Source organism: Chenopodium album, chromosome 9 (genome assembly GCF_948465745.1).
Source record: "Chenopodium album chromosome 9, dcCheAlbu1.1, whole genome shotgun sequence".
NCBI lineage: Eukaryota > Viridiplantae > Streptophyta > Magnoliopsida > Caryophyllales > Amaranthaceae > Chenopodium > Chenopodium album.
In genome coordinates, this window is record NC_137842.1 from 53,369,733 (window position 1) to 53,382,827 (window position 13,095).

The window sequence follows — 13,095 nt, forward strand, 5'->3', positions numbered from 1 at the left end:
AATTTAAAGATAAATTTTTTAATCTATATGTTAAATTTTAAAATATACAATTGGTACAAAATTAGTTTATTGATGTGCTTTTGTGACGATTTACTATCTAGTAGGCATATTATGACTAATACTAATATGGTGGAAAGGTTTGATTTAATAGTTTAAAAAAATAAACAAATAATAAATTAAATAAGATAAATGTTCAAAGTCCGTTGGGTTGACCCGAACCCAAAACTTTGGGCAAGGGTTGAACATTTCTTGACTAGTAACCTAAAGTGACCCAATCCGAGATAACTCATAACTCAAGCCTAATTGACAGGTCTATGTAATAATAAAATTCTATTAGTTGTGAAGTATATTATTTTAACCGATTAGTATATATTATAAATAGATGTTTTACACTTCAAACTAATTCCTTCGCTCCAAAAAAAATATTATGACATAAAAAAATTTTAATTTTTATGATAATTTTTAAGAATTATAAACTAATAATTTTTTTTTGAGAAATTATAATCTAATAATTTTTTTGAATAAAATTATATTCAATTTGTATCTCTGAAATATTGGTCTTTTATCGAAAATAAAGTTCTAAACTTTAAATTTTATCCTAAAATTCTTTTTTTTTTTTAAAAAAAAACTTATGAAGTTTATTTAAATCACTCCAACTTTGCGCGACACTTGGCGAAAAGTTGGAACGCCAAGTGTCGCAACGTCATGACCTGACTAAAAATTTAGTTTTATATATTAGTTATATGATATGATATGATGTGAAACAAATTAAAATTATTATTTTTATTTAATTGTCTCTCCTCCCACCTCCCTGCCTCCTGCCATGGCTACCACCATATATAACCATCATCCAACCACCCTAAAACCCCTCAGTCACGCAAGAAAACCCCCTGCCCATTCTAAAGCCCCCTGACCACTCCGAAACCCCTCAATCACGCCGGAAAAAAACCCCTAACCAACCCAAAACTCCAACCCTCAGCCAAAAAAAACCCCACCCTATAATCCTAATTACGGAGTAATATTTATCTTAACCAAATATTTGTATATTGTCATATTTGGTTAGAAAATAAAATTGACCAATTCAACATCATTAAATGAGGTTAATTTCATCATTAAATGAGGTTAATTAATTCCTTTCTAATGTTATTATTATGTGGAGTAAATTTACTTCCTATAACAAGAGAAAGGGCATGTTCACATTTACTGAAATGAGCCGAACTGAACTGAATATTTTACGAGAGAAAGAAATTAGGAGCTGAATTGAATATTTTACGAGAGAAAGAAATTAGGAGCTGAACTGAATTGAACTGATTGGAGCTGAATCCCTATAATCCCTACCTATGAATTTTGTGCAATATCTATTATATTGCTATTATTATTACAAAATGGATAGAGTATATAATTAAAATACAATTGAAAGAAAATGCATTGTACTAGTAGTGAATACTCTTGATCCTACTGTGTTGGTCGATCATACTGTGTTGGTCAATATGGTCATAGTCAGATACACTCTTTCTTTGATAGTCATAAACTCATGAATGATACGAGTAAAATAAAGAAAAGAGGATTAGTTAGTTAGTGAGTCTTACCACTGAAAGAGGAGGAAGAAGAAAAAGAAGAGAGAGAAAATACAAGTACTAGTAGTATAATTTAGTAAAGTTAGAGAGAGAAAAACCAAAGTTGAGCTGGATTTCACATGGCGTCGTCTTTGCCTCTTGGACTTGCTCCTCCAAATCAATCCCACAATCCTCCTCTTCCTCTTGATTCCAAACCACCTCCTTCTCAACAACAACAACAACACTCTTCTATGTCTGACGATAAGGTTTCCTTTCTCTCTCTTCACTTTTTTTTTTTTATTTAATTTTTATTCTACCGATCTTGTTTTCTTCATTTGGTTTCTGGGTTTTTTTGAAATTTTTTTGGGGTTTTTTTTTTTTTTTGCCATTTTTCTGGGTGTTTTTGAGTGTTTAGTGGGTTTTTTTGGGGGTATTTTTAGCTGATAATATGAGTTTTTTTCTGGGTATTTTTGGGTTTATTTTTTCTAAATTTTTTTGTTTTGTTTGCTTTGGGTTAAATTTGTGTTTTTGAAGTTTCATTTGGTGAAGTAATTTCAGTATTTTCTTACTTATTTGATTAATTTGATACTACTTTACTACATTTCTGCTGTTGCAGGCGGTAATTAATTATATACAGTAGCTTTCTAGGGTTTCATGGATCACTGTTTTTTTTTTTTGTTTTTTTGTTTTTTATTTTATGCAATTATTTTGCTTTGTTTTGGTTGAGAATTATAATTTCAGATCTCTATATTTAAGGGGTTGTGTACAAAATTGGGTTGGAATTATTCTTTGTCTTCTAAATTTTTTTTCCCTTTTAAACTTGTGAGTATAGCTTAATTTTCTAATTACTTATTATAATTAGTTAAATTTGCTCTTTAGTATGGCTTGAGTTGTTTGCTTTATTATGTCATTGTTCTTCGATTCCTTTCTGAAATTTGTGGGGGTATTTTGGTTTTCTAGCAATATTATGATTCCTGAATTCTCTACTGGTTAAGGATTTGAGATTTTTCGCGAATTTGGTTCTCGGTTTCATTGAATTTAAAAATGGTGACTGCAAAATGCACCTCTGCTGCTTTCATTTTTCAATTGCTGCTGTAATTTATATTGTTTCGATAATTTGAGCTTAATTGTTGGTTGGTTGTTGCTTGTTTACAGGAAATGACTCCTGCTGTAATTCAGGGGAATGATCAGGTTACTGGCCATATAATTTCTACAACTATTGGTGGTAAAAATGGTGAACCCAAACAGGTAAGGACGATTCTTTTAGATAGCAACTATGAATACTCGGTTCTTGGATTCACGGAGTCGGTTTTGTAGGAATCCAACGCATGATTTATTGATTTTATTTGCAGACTATTAGTTACATGGCGGAGCGTGTAGTTGGCACTGGTTCATTTGGGATTGTCTTTCAGGTATAGACTTGAAATTTTGATAACAACTTTGTATTGTCTGTCTGCCTTGTTCTTTGCCTGAACTTTTTCATGACTCTTTTTATTACAGGCAAAATGCTTGGAGTCTGGAGAGACTGTAGCGATTAAAAAAGTTTTGCAGGATAGGCGATACAAGAATCGTGAACTACAGTTGATGCGCTTACTAGATCACTCTAATGTCATTTCTCTCAAGCATTGTTTCTTTTCAACTACCAGTAAAGATGAGCTATTCCTCAATCTAGTGATGGAATATGTACCAGAGTCACTGTACCGTGTTCTCAAGCACTACAGTACTATGAACCAGAGGATGCCTCTTATTTACGTTAAATTATACACATATCAGGTATAAAATGGTCTCTTTTTTCTCCTCCACCAGGAATCCAGTTTCCTTTCTAGTATTGCAACTGTTTTTCTTTTATGAGCAAGTTGAATTAAGTTGTTTTTGGATGTTGAATGGTATCTTTGTCAATAGACCACATGAAAAAGAGATTCCAGTAACTTTGTCCAATGCCTAGACTCCTAGGGTTTTGTCACGACTCACACTGTGCTCTTGGAGTATAATATGGTGGCAGTGGTGGCTACAAAGATGATCTTGTATTTGGTTGGCCAATGATTTGAAATTTAAAAGTAGGAATGATGAGGTGTGTGTGTGTGTGGGGGGGGGGGGGTCAGCCAGTGAAGAGCTCATATGCAAGCACAGATGCTTGAATGACATGCTGGCATTGACACATCACATATGTTGTGCTTGGGACATCTTATTGCCCAACTTCTGGTGGAATTAATATACTTGATTTTCTTTTCCCTTTGATTGTCAGATTTGAGGAGGGGGGATGAGGGGTTGGATTTGGTAACTTTGCTGTATCCTGTCTTTGATCTATGAATTGTTTTGGCGTCATTTATATATCTTCCTTTTTAATATGGCACAATACTATTTCTTACCTGATCAAAATATAAATCAATACTGCAGATTTTCCGTGGTTTGGCGTACATCCACTCTGCTCATGGTGTCTGCCATAGAGACATCAAACCTCAAAATCTCCTTGTATGTTGATTCTATGTCATCTGTTCTATACTTCTAAGTTCCAACTGTCCTGGCTCCTGTTTTTGCATTCTTTAACGTGCACTTGGTGTTTTCTAGGTTGACCCCCTAACGCATCAACTTAAAATTTGCGACTTTGGAAGTGCTAAAGCTTTGGTAAGTTTGTCATTTTCTACTAAGCATCTTTTATTCATATTCATATGTAGTGCTGGAGTCTAAACCCTTGAGAGCACAAAAAGAAACACACAATAAAATGTGAATCATAAGTTGCAAATCCTAAGCTATTTGGCACTGCATTTCTTTTTGTGCATGGCACTTTCCATTAATGAGTGTTGTGTATTTTTCTCTGATTAATTTCCTTCTCTGAAGGTCAAGGGAGAACCTAACATATCATACATATGCTCTCGTTATTACCGAGCACCAGAACTGATATTCGGAGCAACAGAATATACATCTTCAATTGATATCTGGTCAGCTGGTTGTGTTCTTGCAGAACTTCTTCTTGGCCAGGTTGGTCTTTTGGGAAATTATGAAGTGTACTTGCTTCTGCTTGCTTTCCATGATCCTCTTTTCATTGACCCTTATTTTCTTTTTTTCTTGTCACATAATAGCCATTGTTCCCAGGTGAGAATGCAGTGGATCAACTTGTGGAGATTATCAAGGTAAGAATATAACATTCATGTTGAAATTGCCAAAAACTCAAGTAATGCAATAATTACAAAATTAATTGATTGTGACTATATTTTCAGGTTCTTGGTACTCCTACTAGAGAGGAAATTCGATGCATGAATCCCAACTATACTGATTTTCGGTTTCCACAAATCAAAGCTCACCCTTGGCACAAGGTATTAGGACAACCCCCCTCCCCTCCCCCTATTTTGTCATTCCATTTATTATACTGGATCATACTATAATGTGCATCACTTGGGCCTAATTTCATATGATGAATTTATGAAAGGGGGTGAGTGCTGTTGCTATGTTCATACATTGTTCATTTAGAAAGATTGAGGCGATTAAGTGGCCAGTATTTTGAGAGAATTGCCATTTAAGTGTTAAGCATTAGTATCCTAAGCCCTTGTAGCCTTGTGAAATTTATATGGCATCTCTTTTGCTGTCTCTGTGTGGTTTTTTTTATAAGAACCATTTATTTTTTGTTTTTTTTGGGAAGAAGATGATGTGTTGTTGGAAATCCTTGCATGCATCTGATTCTTGAATCTGGTGGAAATTCAAGGTCTATGTGTGAATCTGCATATATCGTATACAAGTATCTATAGATATATGTAATTGTCAATCAATGAACAGTTTGATGCTTGAAAGTATTTGTATACTGATAATGATGTTCGTTGATGCAGGTTTTTCATAAAAGAATGCCACCTGAAGCCATAGATCTTGCTTCACGACTACTTCAGTATTCACCCAGTCTTCGATGCACTGCAGTAAGTAACTGGCATCACCCATCACCCCCCCCCCCCCCCCCCCCCAACACACACACACACTTACTTTTTTGCACAATCTCTTTTGGCATAATCTCATTCTTATTTCCTCATTTGACCTTGCCTTTATGTAAAACCCTCCCTTCCCGTCCTAGGAAAAAAAAAATTTACATGTAATGATATCTAGAATTATATTCCCTATAACTAATCTTGTTGAATTTTATATGGTATTACATGTTCCTAACGTTTTTGCTAGTTTTAGAACCTGGACTTATCTTTTTCCCTTTTGGCTTGCAGTTGGAAGCATGTGTTCATCCTTTCTTTGATGAGCTTCGGGATCCCAATGCTCGCCTTCCAAATGGTCGCCCACTGCCACCTCTTTTCAATTTCAAGCAAGAAGTATGTCTTTATTATCTGTCTTGTGTGCTGGTGTGCTTTGATTTTCTTAATTACTAGATTGATATTCATTCAAGAGGTTTTCCACTACACTAATTCTGTATGGTGAAGGTAATTAATTAATTTCTTTATTACTCCTTGCAGTTAACTGGAGTTCCACCTGAGTTGATAAACCGGTTAATACCGGAACATGTGAGGCGACAGATGGGTCTTTCTCTTCCTGGATAAGCATAACTTGGGGCAGTGGAGTAGGTGAGGGTAATCTTTTGCTTACAGATGGAGGATGATAAAAACCTGGGAAGGTTGTCCTGGTTTAGATACTGGTGAACCTTGTGGCCTCTGTGGCTTTTTGCACACCCTACAAAGATGTATACATATACTGGCCATTTGGCTAGAGCTGCAATAACTGGTCTTATGTATTATCTGTTTCCTGTACATCATTTTGATCCGTAAATGTCTCAGGTGTATAACAAAGATGCAAAGCAATATCTCAGCTAGGTAGGGTTGCTAAATAGAAACATAGCCTGAAAACTAAGGGGCTCGAAAGGCATGCAGGCTGGCTTGTACGGCATAATTATTGCTCTTTTCTTAAATGTATTCTTGCCCTGTGGTCTTAAGGTAGACATTGACATGTTATTCTTGTTCATATTCCTACCAACAATTTTAGAGTAGATTTCTTTATATTGTTGCCAAAAGTTGTCTGAATTTGTTTTGTGCTTGGAAATTATGAAAGGGAATGTACATATTGTTTGATATTCTGTGTGCGCACATCAGGAATTTGTTGTGCAAAGGAGTTGCACTGCGTATAAATGATATATCGGTGATGAATGATGGTGGTAGATGCTTAAAGGGTCACACAGGTTTGTACATATAGCAAATAGAAGAGGCTATTGCTACTATCCGAGTTCATAGTTGATTGTTTCATTGTAAGGAAATCACGACTATAGTTGTTTTTATCACGAGCTTTGCTCAGCCTTTGGTAACACACTAACACCCGTATCAGTGACTAATCGTATGAAATAGTTCATGAATCTTAGTAGTATGAATATTTCATTATTTATACTGGCAACACAACAAATAGAACTTGGGCTTTAAATTGGTACTAAAATGGGGTACTAATTAAGCACAACTCTATTGTGACAACGTACTGTACTCGAGTTATTGAGGACGTGAATATTCCAATAGACTACCTTTAATTGAAAGTTGGATGTTCTCTGTACTAATTCCTCTTAACCCCAAAATACTAATCATCTAAATTATGGGAGAAAACAACAGATTACAGAGCTATTGTACCTTATCTAAATGATAGAATTAGCCAATCTAAACCTAATATACCCAAAATTTCATTGCTTGACATTGAGCTATGTTGATATTCGGTACAAGCTGATTCTTACAAAATTTTAATAAATGGTGTGCAACACTTAGTTACATCAAACTCTATGTCTATATGTCTAGAGCTCCAACTCCATTATATTTTGGATGATGTAATGTGTGTCCACGGTTTCTTACAAAATTTTAATAAATGGTGAACCATCAACAAAAATCGCCCCTTAAACAGACTTGAGGCAATGCGACTTCATTCTTTGCAGGGAAGTGCTATCCAGAAAATTGTGGACGAAGCTCTCTTCTTCCTTAAAGCTAGTATACACAATCTCAGTGTCACGAGAAAAACAATGGAGGAGTTCTGTGAACTTTTGGGTAAAGATGATCAATGTCCACAAGTCCTTTGTAATCTTCTCAAGAAACATGCCTAGTAGATTCAACAGGCTACTACAAACAACCTTAGGAATAGGAACATAATAAAAATTATAATTAATTTGTGCAAGAATAAGGATGAACTTCAGAGGACCTCTTTAGAAGCTGTTACTTGTCACGAAGAGTCTGGAAGGGAAGCTGGTTGGGAATCAACGTAGATGGTGGCGACTGGCGAGCATGTTGATCTGTCTACCCGGATTAAAAATACACTATAACAGCTCCTAGGTGTTGGTTTCACCTCTGCTCAAGCGGAAGCCCTGGCCATTCTTTTAGCAGTTGATAACACTTATTTCAGCAATAAAAGTGTCGAGATGTGGACAGACTCATATGACATGATCAAGAGTATTAAGTATGAAGAGCAAGCACAAAGAGAAGTGAAGGCAACTATCAGAGATTTCAAGAATAGAGCAGCAACACTATCATGTCTTACGATTATTAGGAAAGTCCCTAAAACTATAGTAGCAGACTAGCAGAGGCACATAAACTTGCATGCTAGGAAAAACCCTGACTCCATAATGTAATTTTTTTTTCTTCAACAATGCAAGTTAAATTAATCTCAAGGTCTCAAGTAATTTCACTATGTATTTCTCCTTAATCCACATACAATATTTATATATAGGTATACTTGGAGGGCAATGCCAAATAACCTAAGATAATGACAATATATTCTAAGATATCCTTTCACAATATTCACAATATTATCATTCCTAAAATATATCCCAATACCCCCAACAAGTTGGAGAGTACGGATCTCGGACACCCAACTTGCGAAGAAGAAACTCAAACTTAGCTTTTCCCAAAGCCTTTGTAAAAATGTCAGCCAACTGAACAGTCGTAGAGACATACGAAGGTTTAATCGTCCCATTTGTAATCGCATCCCGAACAAAATGTCAATCTGCTTCAATATGTTTCGTTCGTTCATGGAACACTGGATTTCGCGCAATGTATAACGCTGACTGACTATTACTATAAAGATGCATCCCATTCTCATGTTTAACAGCTAAGTCACCAAGAATTCGTTTCAACCACTTTAATTCACAAGTCACTGCAGCCATCAAACGATATTCTGCTTCCGCTGAAGAAAGAGAAACAATAGGTTGCTTTTTGGTTTTCCATGATATTGGAGACAAACCAAGAAGCACAAACCAACCACTCAAAGATCGCCTAGAAAGAGGACAACCTGCCTAATCTGTGTCACACCATCCTTCCAACCGTAGAGCACTGTCGGATCTCAATAAAATTCCCTGTCCAAGGCTCTTCTTCAAATATTTAACTATTATCAGAGCTGCTTCCCAATGATCAATCCTGGGATTTTGCATAAACTGTGATAAAATATGCACAGAGTATGTTAAATCTGGTCTAGTAATAGATAAATAAATCAATCGATCTAAGACGATGATGTTTCTCTATATCATGAAAATACTCTCCCTGCGCCAAGGCCAACCTGTGATTTTGTTCCATAGGGAACTCTGCAGGTTTGGCATCTAGTAAACCTACCTTAGTAATAATATCCAACACATATTTCCTCTGACAAATAAAGATCCCCTGTGCATTCCAGCTGCCTCTAGCCCTAAAAAATATTTCAACACTCCAAGATCTTTCATCTTAAAGCAATTTCCCAGATATGATTTAAAATTAATCATAGCAGATTTATCGTTCCCTGCAATAATTAAATCATCGACATATACTAATTTAATACATTAAGTTGCATCTTTCCCTTTGTCAGAGTAAATACAGAATAATCATAATATGATTGTTTAAAGCCATAAGATTTAAAGCTGTAGCTAGCTTTGCAAATCAACACCGGGGAGCTTATTGGAGACCATATAATGACTTTTTCATCCCGCAAATCATGTCAGAGTTATTTATTAAAACCTAGAGGTATTCTCATGTACACCTCTTCTTCTAAATCACCATGAAGAAAGACATTGTGAATATCCATCAGGCCCGTATCCGAGCCGGGGCAGCCGGGGCGATTGCCCAGGGCCTCAAAAAGTAGCCCAAAATTTTGTTATTATCTAATTCAATGCAATTAGTCTCAAGTTTTGTTCATTTGTCTTGCTGGTCAGCATTAATAAATAGAGCATTCTTTCTATGCAGTCAGAGGTTCGAATACCACATCCTTCAATTTTTGTAAAAATTTCTTTTTGTCAAATACACTGAAAAAAAACGTTTTCTTTATTCCTTTTTCACTTTCTTTTTTCTTTTTTTTTGAGGAAAATCCTTTTTCACTTTCTTCGTTATCAATCAAAAATATATTTTTTTTATCTCTACATTATCTTATGAGAAAAAATATATTTTCTGAAAGACCCATGCGTAATGTTAGTAATCAATTTAGTTTTAAAATGCCCATTATATCATAGTGTTGATTTGACTAATTGGCTTGCTATGTGAAATACTTGTATCTGCACAAATTTGCTGTTAATTTAGGTATTTTATGTATTTATTGTTTTTAGTTATGATATATGCAACTGTGCGTTATATTTACTTAGTACAAAATATTATTTATACTTAATACAGTATATATTAATATATAGTTGGACTATATGATTTTTTATCTTTCTAAAATAGCGAGCTAGCTAAAAGTAAATTATTTATTTAAAGTAATAATCATACAATATCCAAGTAAAAAAACTAGATCGAGAAATGAGAGGAAAAAAAAAAAAAAAAAGCTACCACGTCAATTGATCCCAATTCAAAAGCCGACTATATTTTTTCAACCATACAACGGCTTGCAAAGCTACGATGATCATTGTTTACAACCCCGAAAAAAAAGGAGAATTTCCTAGTGACAACTTATAAGTGGTTTTCTCGTTTCTAATTCTAATCGTTCCCTACATATTGTCAGAGAAAGTTAGTGGGAATCGATAGTTATTAGAGTGGTTACTCAACTTACTGTTTTAAAAATAATACGGAGTACTTCATAGTAATAAAATTTGAGAATTAGATACATATAACTAAAATGGGGCCCCAATATATTAGTTCGCCCCAGGCCTTCAAAATCTCAGAAACGGCCCTGCTATCCATCTGATGGACATCCCAATTTTTCACTGCTGCAACTGCTAGAAAAGTCCTAACGATCACCATTTTTTCCACAAGAGCAAAAGTCTCGGTATAGTCTAAGCCTTCGACCTGATGATGGCCGAAAATCACTAACCTCGCCTTCAATCGCTACAAATTACCATGCTCATCTAATTTTTCTTTGTACACCCATTTGCTTCCGAGAGCCTTTTTACCAGGTCGCAATTTTTCAAGCACCCAATTGCCTTGCTCCTCAAGAGCCCGAATTTCTTCCGCCATTGCTTTCCTCCAACCTTCATGTTTCATAGCTTCCCTGAAAATTTTGGGCTCGTTGCCTCCTGTAATTGCAGCAATATACTACTATGTTTCACAGAAAAGCGATTAGAATCAACAAAATGTGTTAAAGGATAAACAGTACCTGCAGGAGGCGATGTCACGAGTGAAATTTGAGGAGTAGATGGACATTTTTTTTTTCTGTATGGTGTGAGTCACAAAATCATGAAGTTAACCAAGGGAAATTTTTGTCTCATGCCTTTTCCCATCTCAAGAGTGTCATGCTGCTCATTCCCAAATAAATCACCACCCTCACGCTGCCTTTTTCCAATTAAATCATCACCCTCTCGCTACTCAATCTCCCCTATATTACTCTCCCTTTGCTGCCCATCTTGGTCTGGGGTCACGACCTGCTGGTTGTTGGTCATTTGATCACTAGAATGCTGCTCATAGGGCGTGGCAGTACCCTTCGCAAGCAGGCTCCGGTCTACCATTGTCTGTCGCGGCCTAGCTGCGTAGCATGCTGCCCCATCACGCACATCACCACACACATCATCTTTTGCTGTTAATCCAACCTCCTGCGCTACATCCCACTCACTATCACTGAAATAATCTTCCGTCATAGGCACTCGATACCCCCTAGGGAGATCCTCATTCACCGGAGTAACAAACGAAAATTCAAGTTCATGAAATTGAACATCTCATGAAACAAAAAATTCTTTTGTCTCTAAATCATATGCTTTCCAACCCTTTTTCCCAAAGGGCTACCCCAAGAAAACACATCTCCGACTAGCAAATTTGTCACCCTTACTTCGTTGGTTATAAGCATAGCATAAACATCCAAAAGCTCGAATATAATCATACAAAGGAGTTTATTAAATAACACATCAATCGGAGTTTTATAGTCAAGCAATCTAGGAGTTCTATTAATCAAATGACAAGCCGCTTGCACACATTCTCCCCAAAATTTTAATGGTAGATTAGCTTGAAATCTTAATGCCCTCGCCACATTTAAAATATGTTGGTGTTTATGCTCAACTCTCCCATTTTGTTGAGGTGTGCTCACACATAATGTCTCAAACAATATTCCATTATCAAAGAAATAATCCCTCAAAGAATTAAACTCCGTTCCTTTTTCACTTCTCATAATTTTAATTTCTTGATCAAATTGTCTAACAATAGAAATAAAATTGAGAAACATATATTTAACTTCCGTTGTATTTTTAATCAAGTAGGTCCACACACCTCTAGAAAAGTCATTTACAATAGTGAGGAAATAATGAGCTCTACAAGACGATGAAGTCTTGTAAGGCCCCCACAAATCCACATGAACAAGTTCAAAGATACGACTAGCCATATTAATACTAATAGGAAAACTATCGCTATGTTGTTTTGCTCGAGGACATACATCACATGATTTATTCTTAAAACTTCTACTTGAACTACTCACAATCGGAAGAAATTGCATAACCTTTGTTGAAGGATGTTCTATTCTTTGATGCCAAAGCTCAAATGTTTGATTCTCGTTCACAACCAAAGCCTTCACCCGAGGAACACCACGAAAGTAATAAAGTCCATCTACTCGTTCACTCATTCCAATCACCTTCCTCGTTAGTAGGTACTGTATAACACAAAGTTTGTTAGTAAATTGCATAACACAATTTGATTCATCACTCAATTAAGTCACTGAAATTAAGTTGCAATTTAATTGTGATACAAAGAGGACATTCTCAATGGTTAATCCACAGTCCAAGATAACCGATCCAATTTTGTTTGCATTGGCATTTCCCATCCGACAGTCCTACCGGACATTTTTGAACATTAGAAACGTTCGTCAACAAAGATAAATCGCAAGTGACATGATTCGATGCTCCGGTGTCAATGATCCAACCTAGGTTATGCTTACCATTAGTCTTGGATGCAAGACTATTCAAATGGGCTAAGATCTGTTGGACTTGATCAGATATAAGCCCCACAAGAGATGCTCCATCTCTTGTTGATGATGCGGTGCTGCTGTTGTGGTGTAATGCAGACTTGCCGCTTAAGTTGTTGGCTCTCACAGGAGCAACAATCGGACCACTACCCTGCCTCCGTGGACTTCCACCTCCGCGGCCTCCCCGAGACCTCTCACTACTCCTATCTGGAAAGTTAGGTAGATGATAACAAGTGGCCTTAACATGCATGACCATCAT

General features: G+C 36.0%; 2 protein-coding genes across 2 annotated transcripts; one reads left to right on the top strand and one right to left on the bottom strand.

Moving 5' to 3' along the window:
- The first annotated feature begins 1,490 nt into the window (after positions 1 to 1,490).
- On the top strand, positions 1,491 to 6,609 carry LOC145558569 (shaggy-related protein kinase eta-like). The gene is made up of 12 exons (XM_081619848.1): positions 1,491 to 1,822; positions 2,712 to 2,804; positions 2,909 to 2,968; positions 3,057 to 3,329; positions 3,954 to 4,028; positions 4,125 to 4,181; positions 4,395 to 4,535; positions 4,637 to 4,687; positions 4,775 to 4,870; positions 5,378 to 5,461; positions 5,756 to 5,857; positions 5,999 to 6,609. Exons 1-12 carry the CDS (start codon positions 1,697 to 1,699, stop codon positions 6,080 to 6,082), a joined length of 1,242 nt encoding a protein of 413 aa, XP_081475974.1. The 5' UTR covers positions 1,491 to 1,696; the 3' UTR covers positions 6,083 to 6,609.
- A 1,890-nt stretch (positions 6,610 to 8,499) lies between these two features.
- LOC145557722 (uncharacterized) lies at positions 8,500 to 13,095 on the bottom strand. Its single transcript, XM_081618897.1, has 6 exons — positions 12,709 to 13,095; positions 12,149 to 12,524; positions 11,277 to 11,603; positions 10,792 to 10,968; positions 9,107 to 9,269; positions 8,500 to 8,773 (listed from the first exon to the last, which is right to left on the bottom strand). The coding sequence occupies exons 1-6, from the start codon at positions 13,093 to 13,095 to the stop codon at positions 8,500 to 8,502; spliced, it is 1,704 nt and encodes a 567-aa protein (XP_081475023.1).

What these genes read in the sequence shown, in the direction of transcription:
- LOC145557722 (XM_081618897.1), bottom strand. Translation starts at nt 13,095, where the DNA reads ATGATGGTCATGCATGTTAAGGCCACTTGTTATCATCTACCTAACTTT. An exon ending in AGAAAAATTAGATGAGCATG is followed by an intron (nt 9,270 to 10,791) that starts GTAATTTGTAGC and finishes TAATTATTGCAG; the next exon opens with GGAACGATAAATCTGCTATG. An exon ending in TGTTGGATATTATTACTAAG is followed by an intron (nt 8,774 to 9,106) that starts GTAGGTTTACTA and finishes TCCTCTTTCTAG; the next exon opens with GCGATCTTTGAGTGGTTGGT.
- LOC145558569 (XM_081619848.1), top strand. Translation starts at nt 1,697, where the DNA reads ATGGCGTCGTCTTTGCCTCTTGGACTTGCTCCTCCAAATCAATCCCAC. An exon ending in TCAAACCTCAAAATCTCCTT is followed by an intron (nt 4,029 to 4,124) that starts GTATGTTGATTC and finishes GGTGTTTTCTAG; the next exon opens with GTTGACCCCCTAACGCATCA. An exon ending in CCAGTCTTCGATGCACTGCA is followed by an intron (nt 5,462 to 5,755) that starts GTAAGTAACTGG and finishes TTTGGCTTGCAG; the next exon opens with TTGGAAGCATGTGTTCATCC.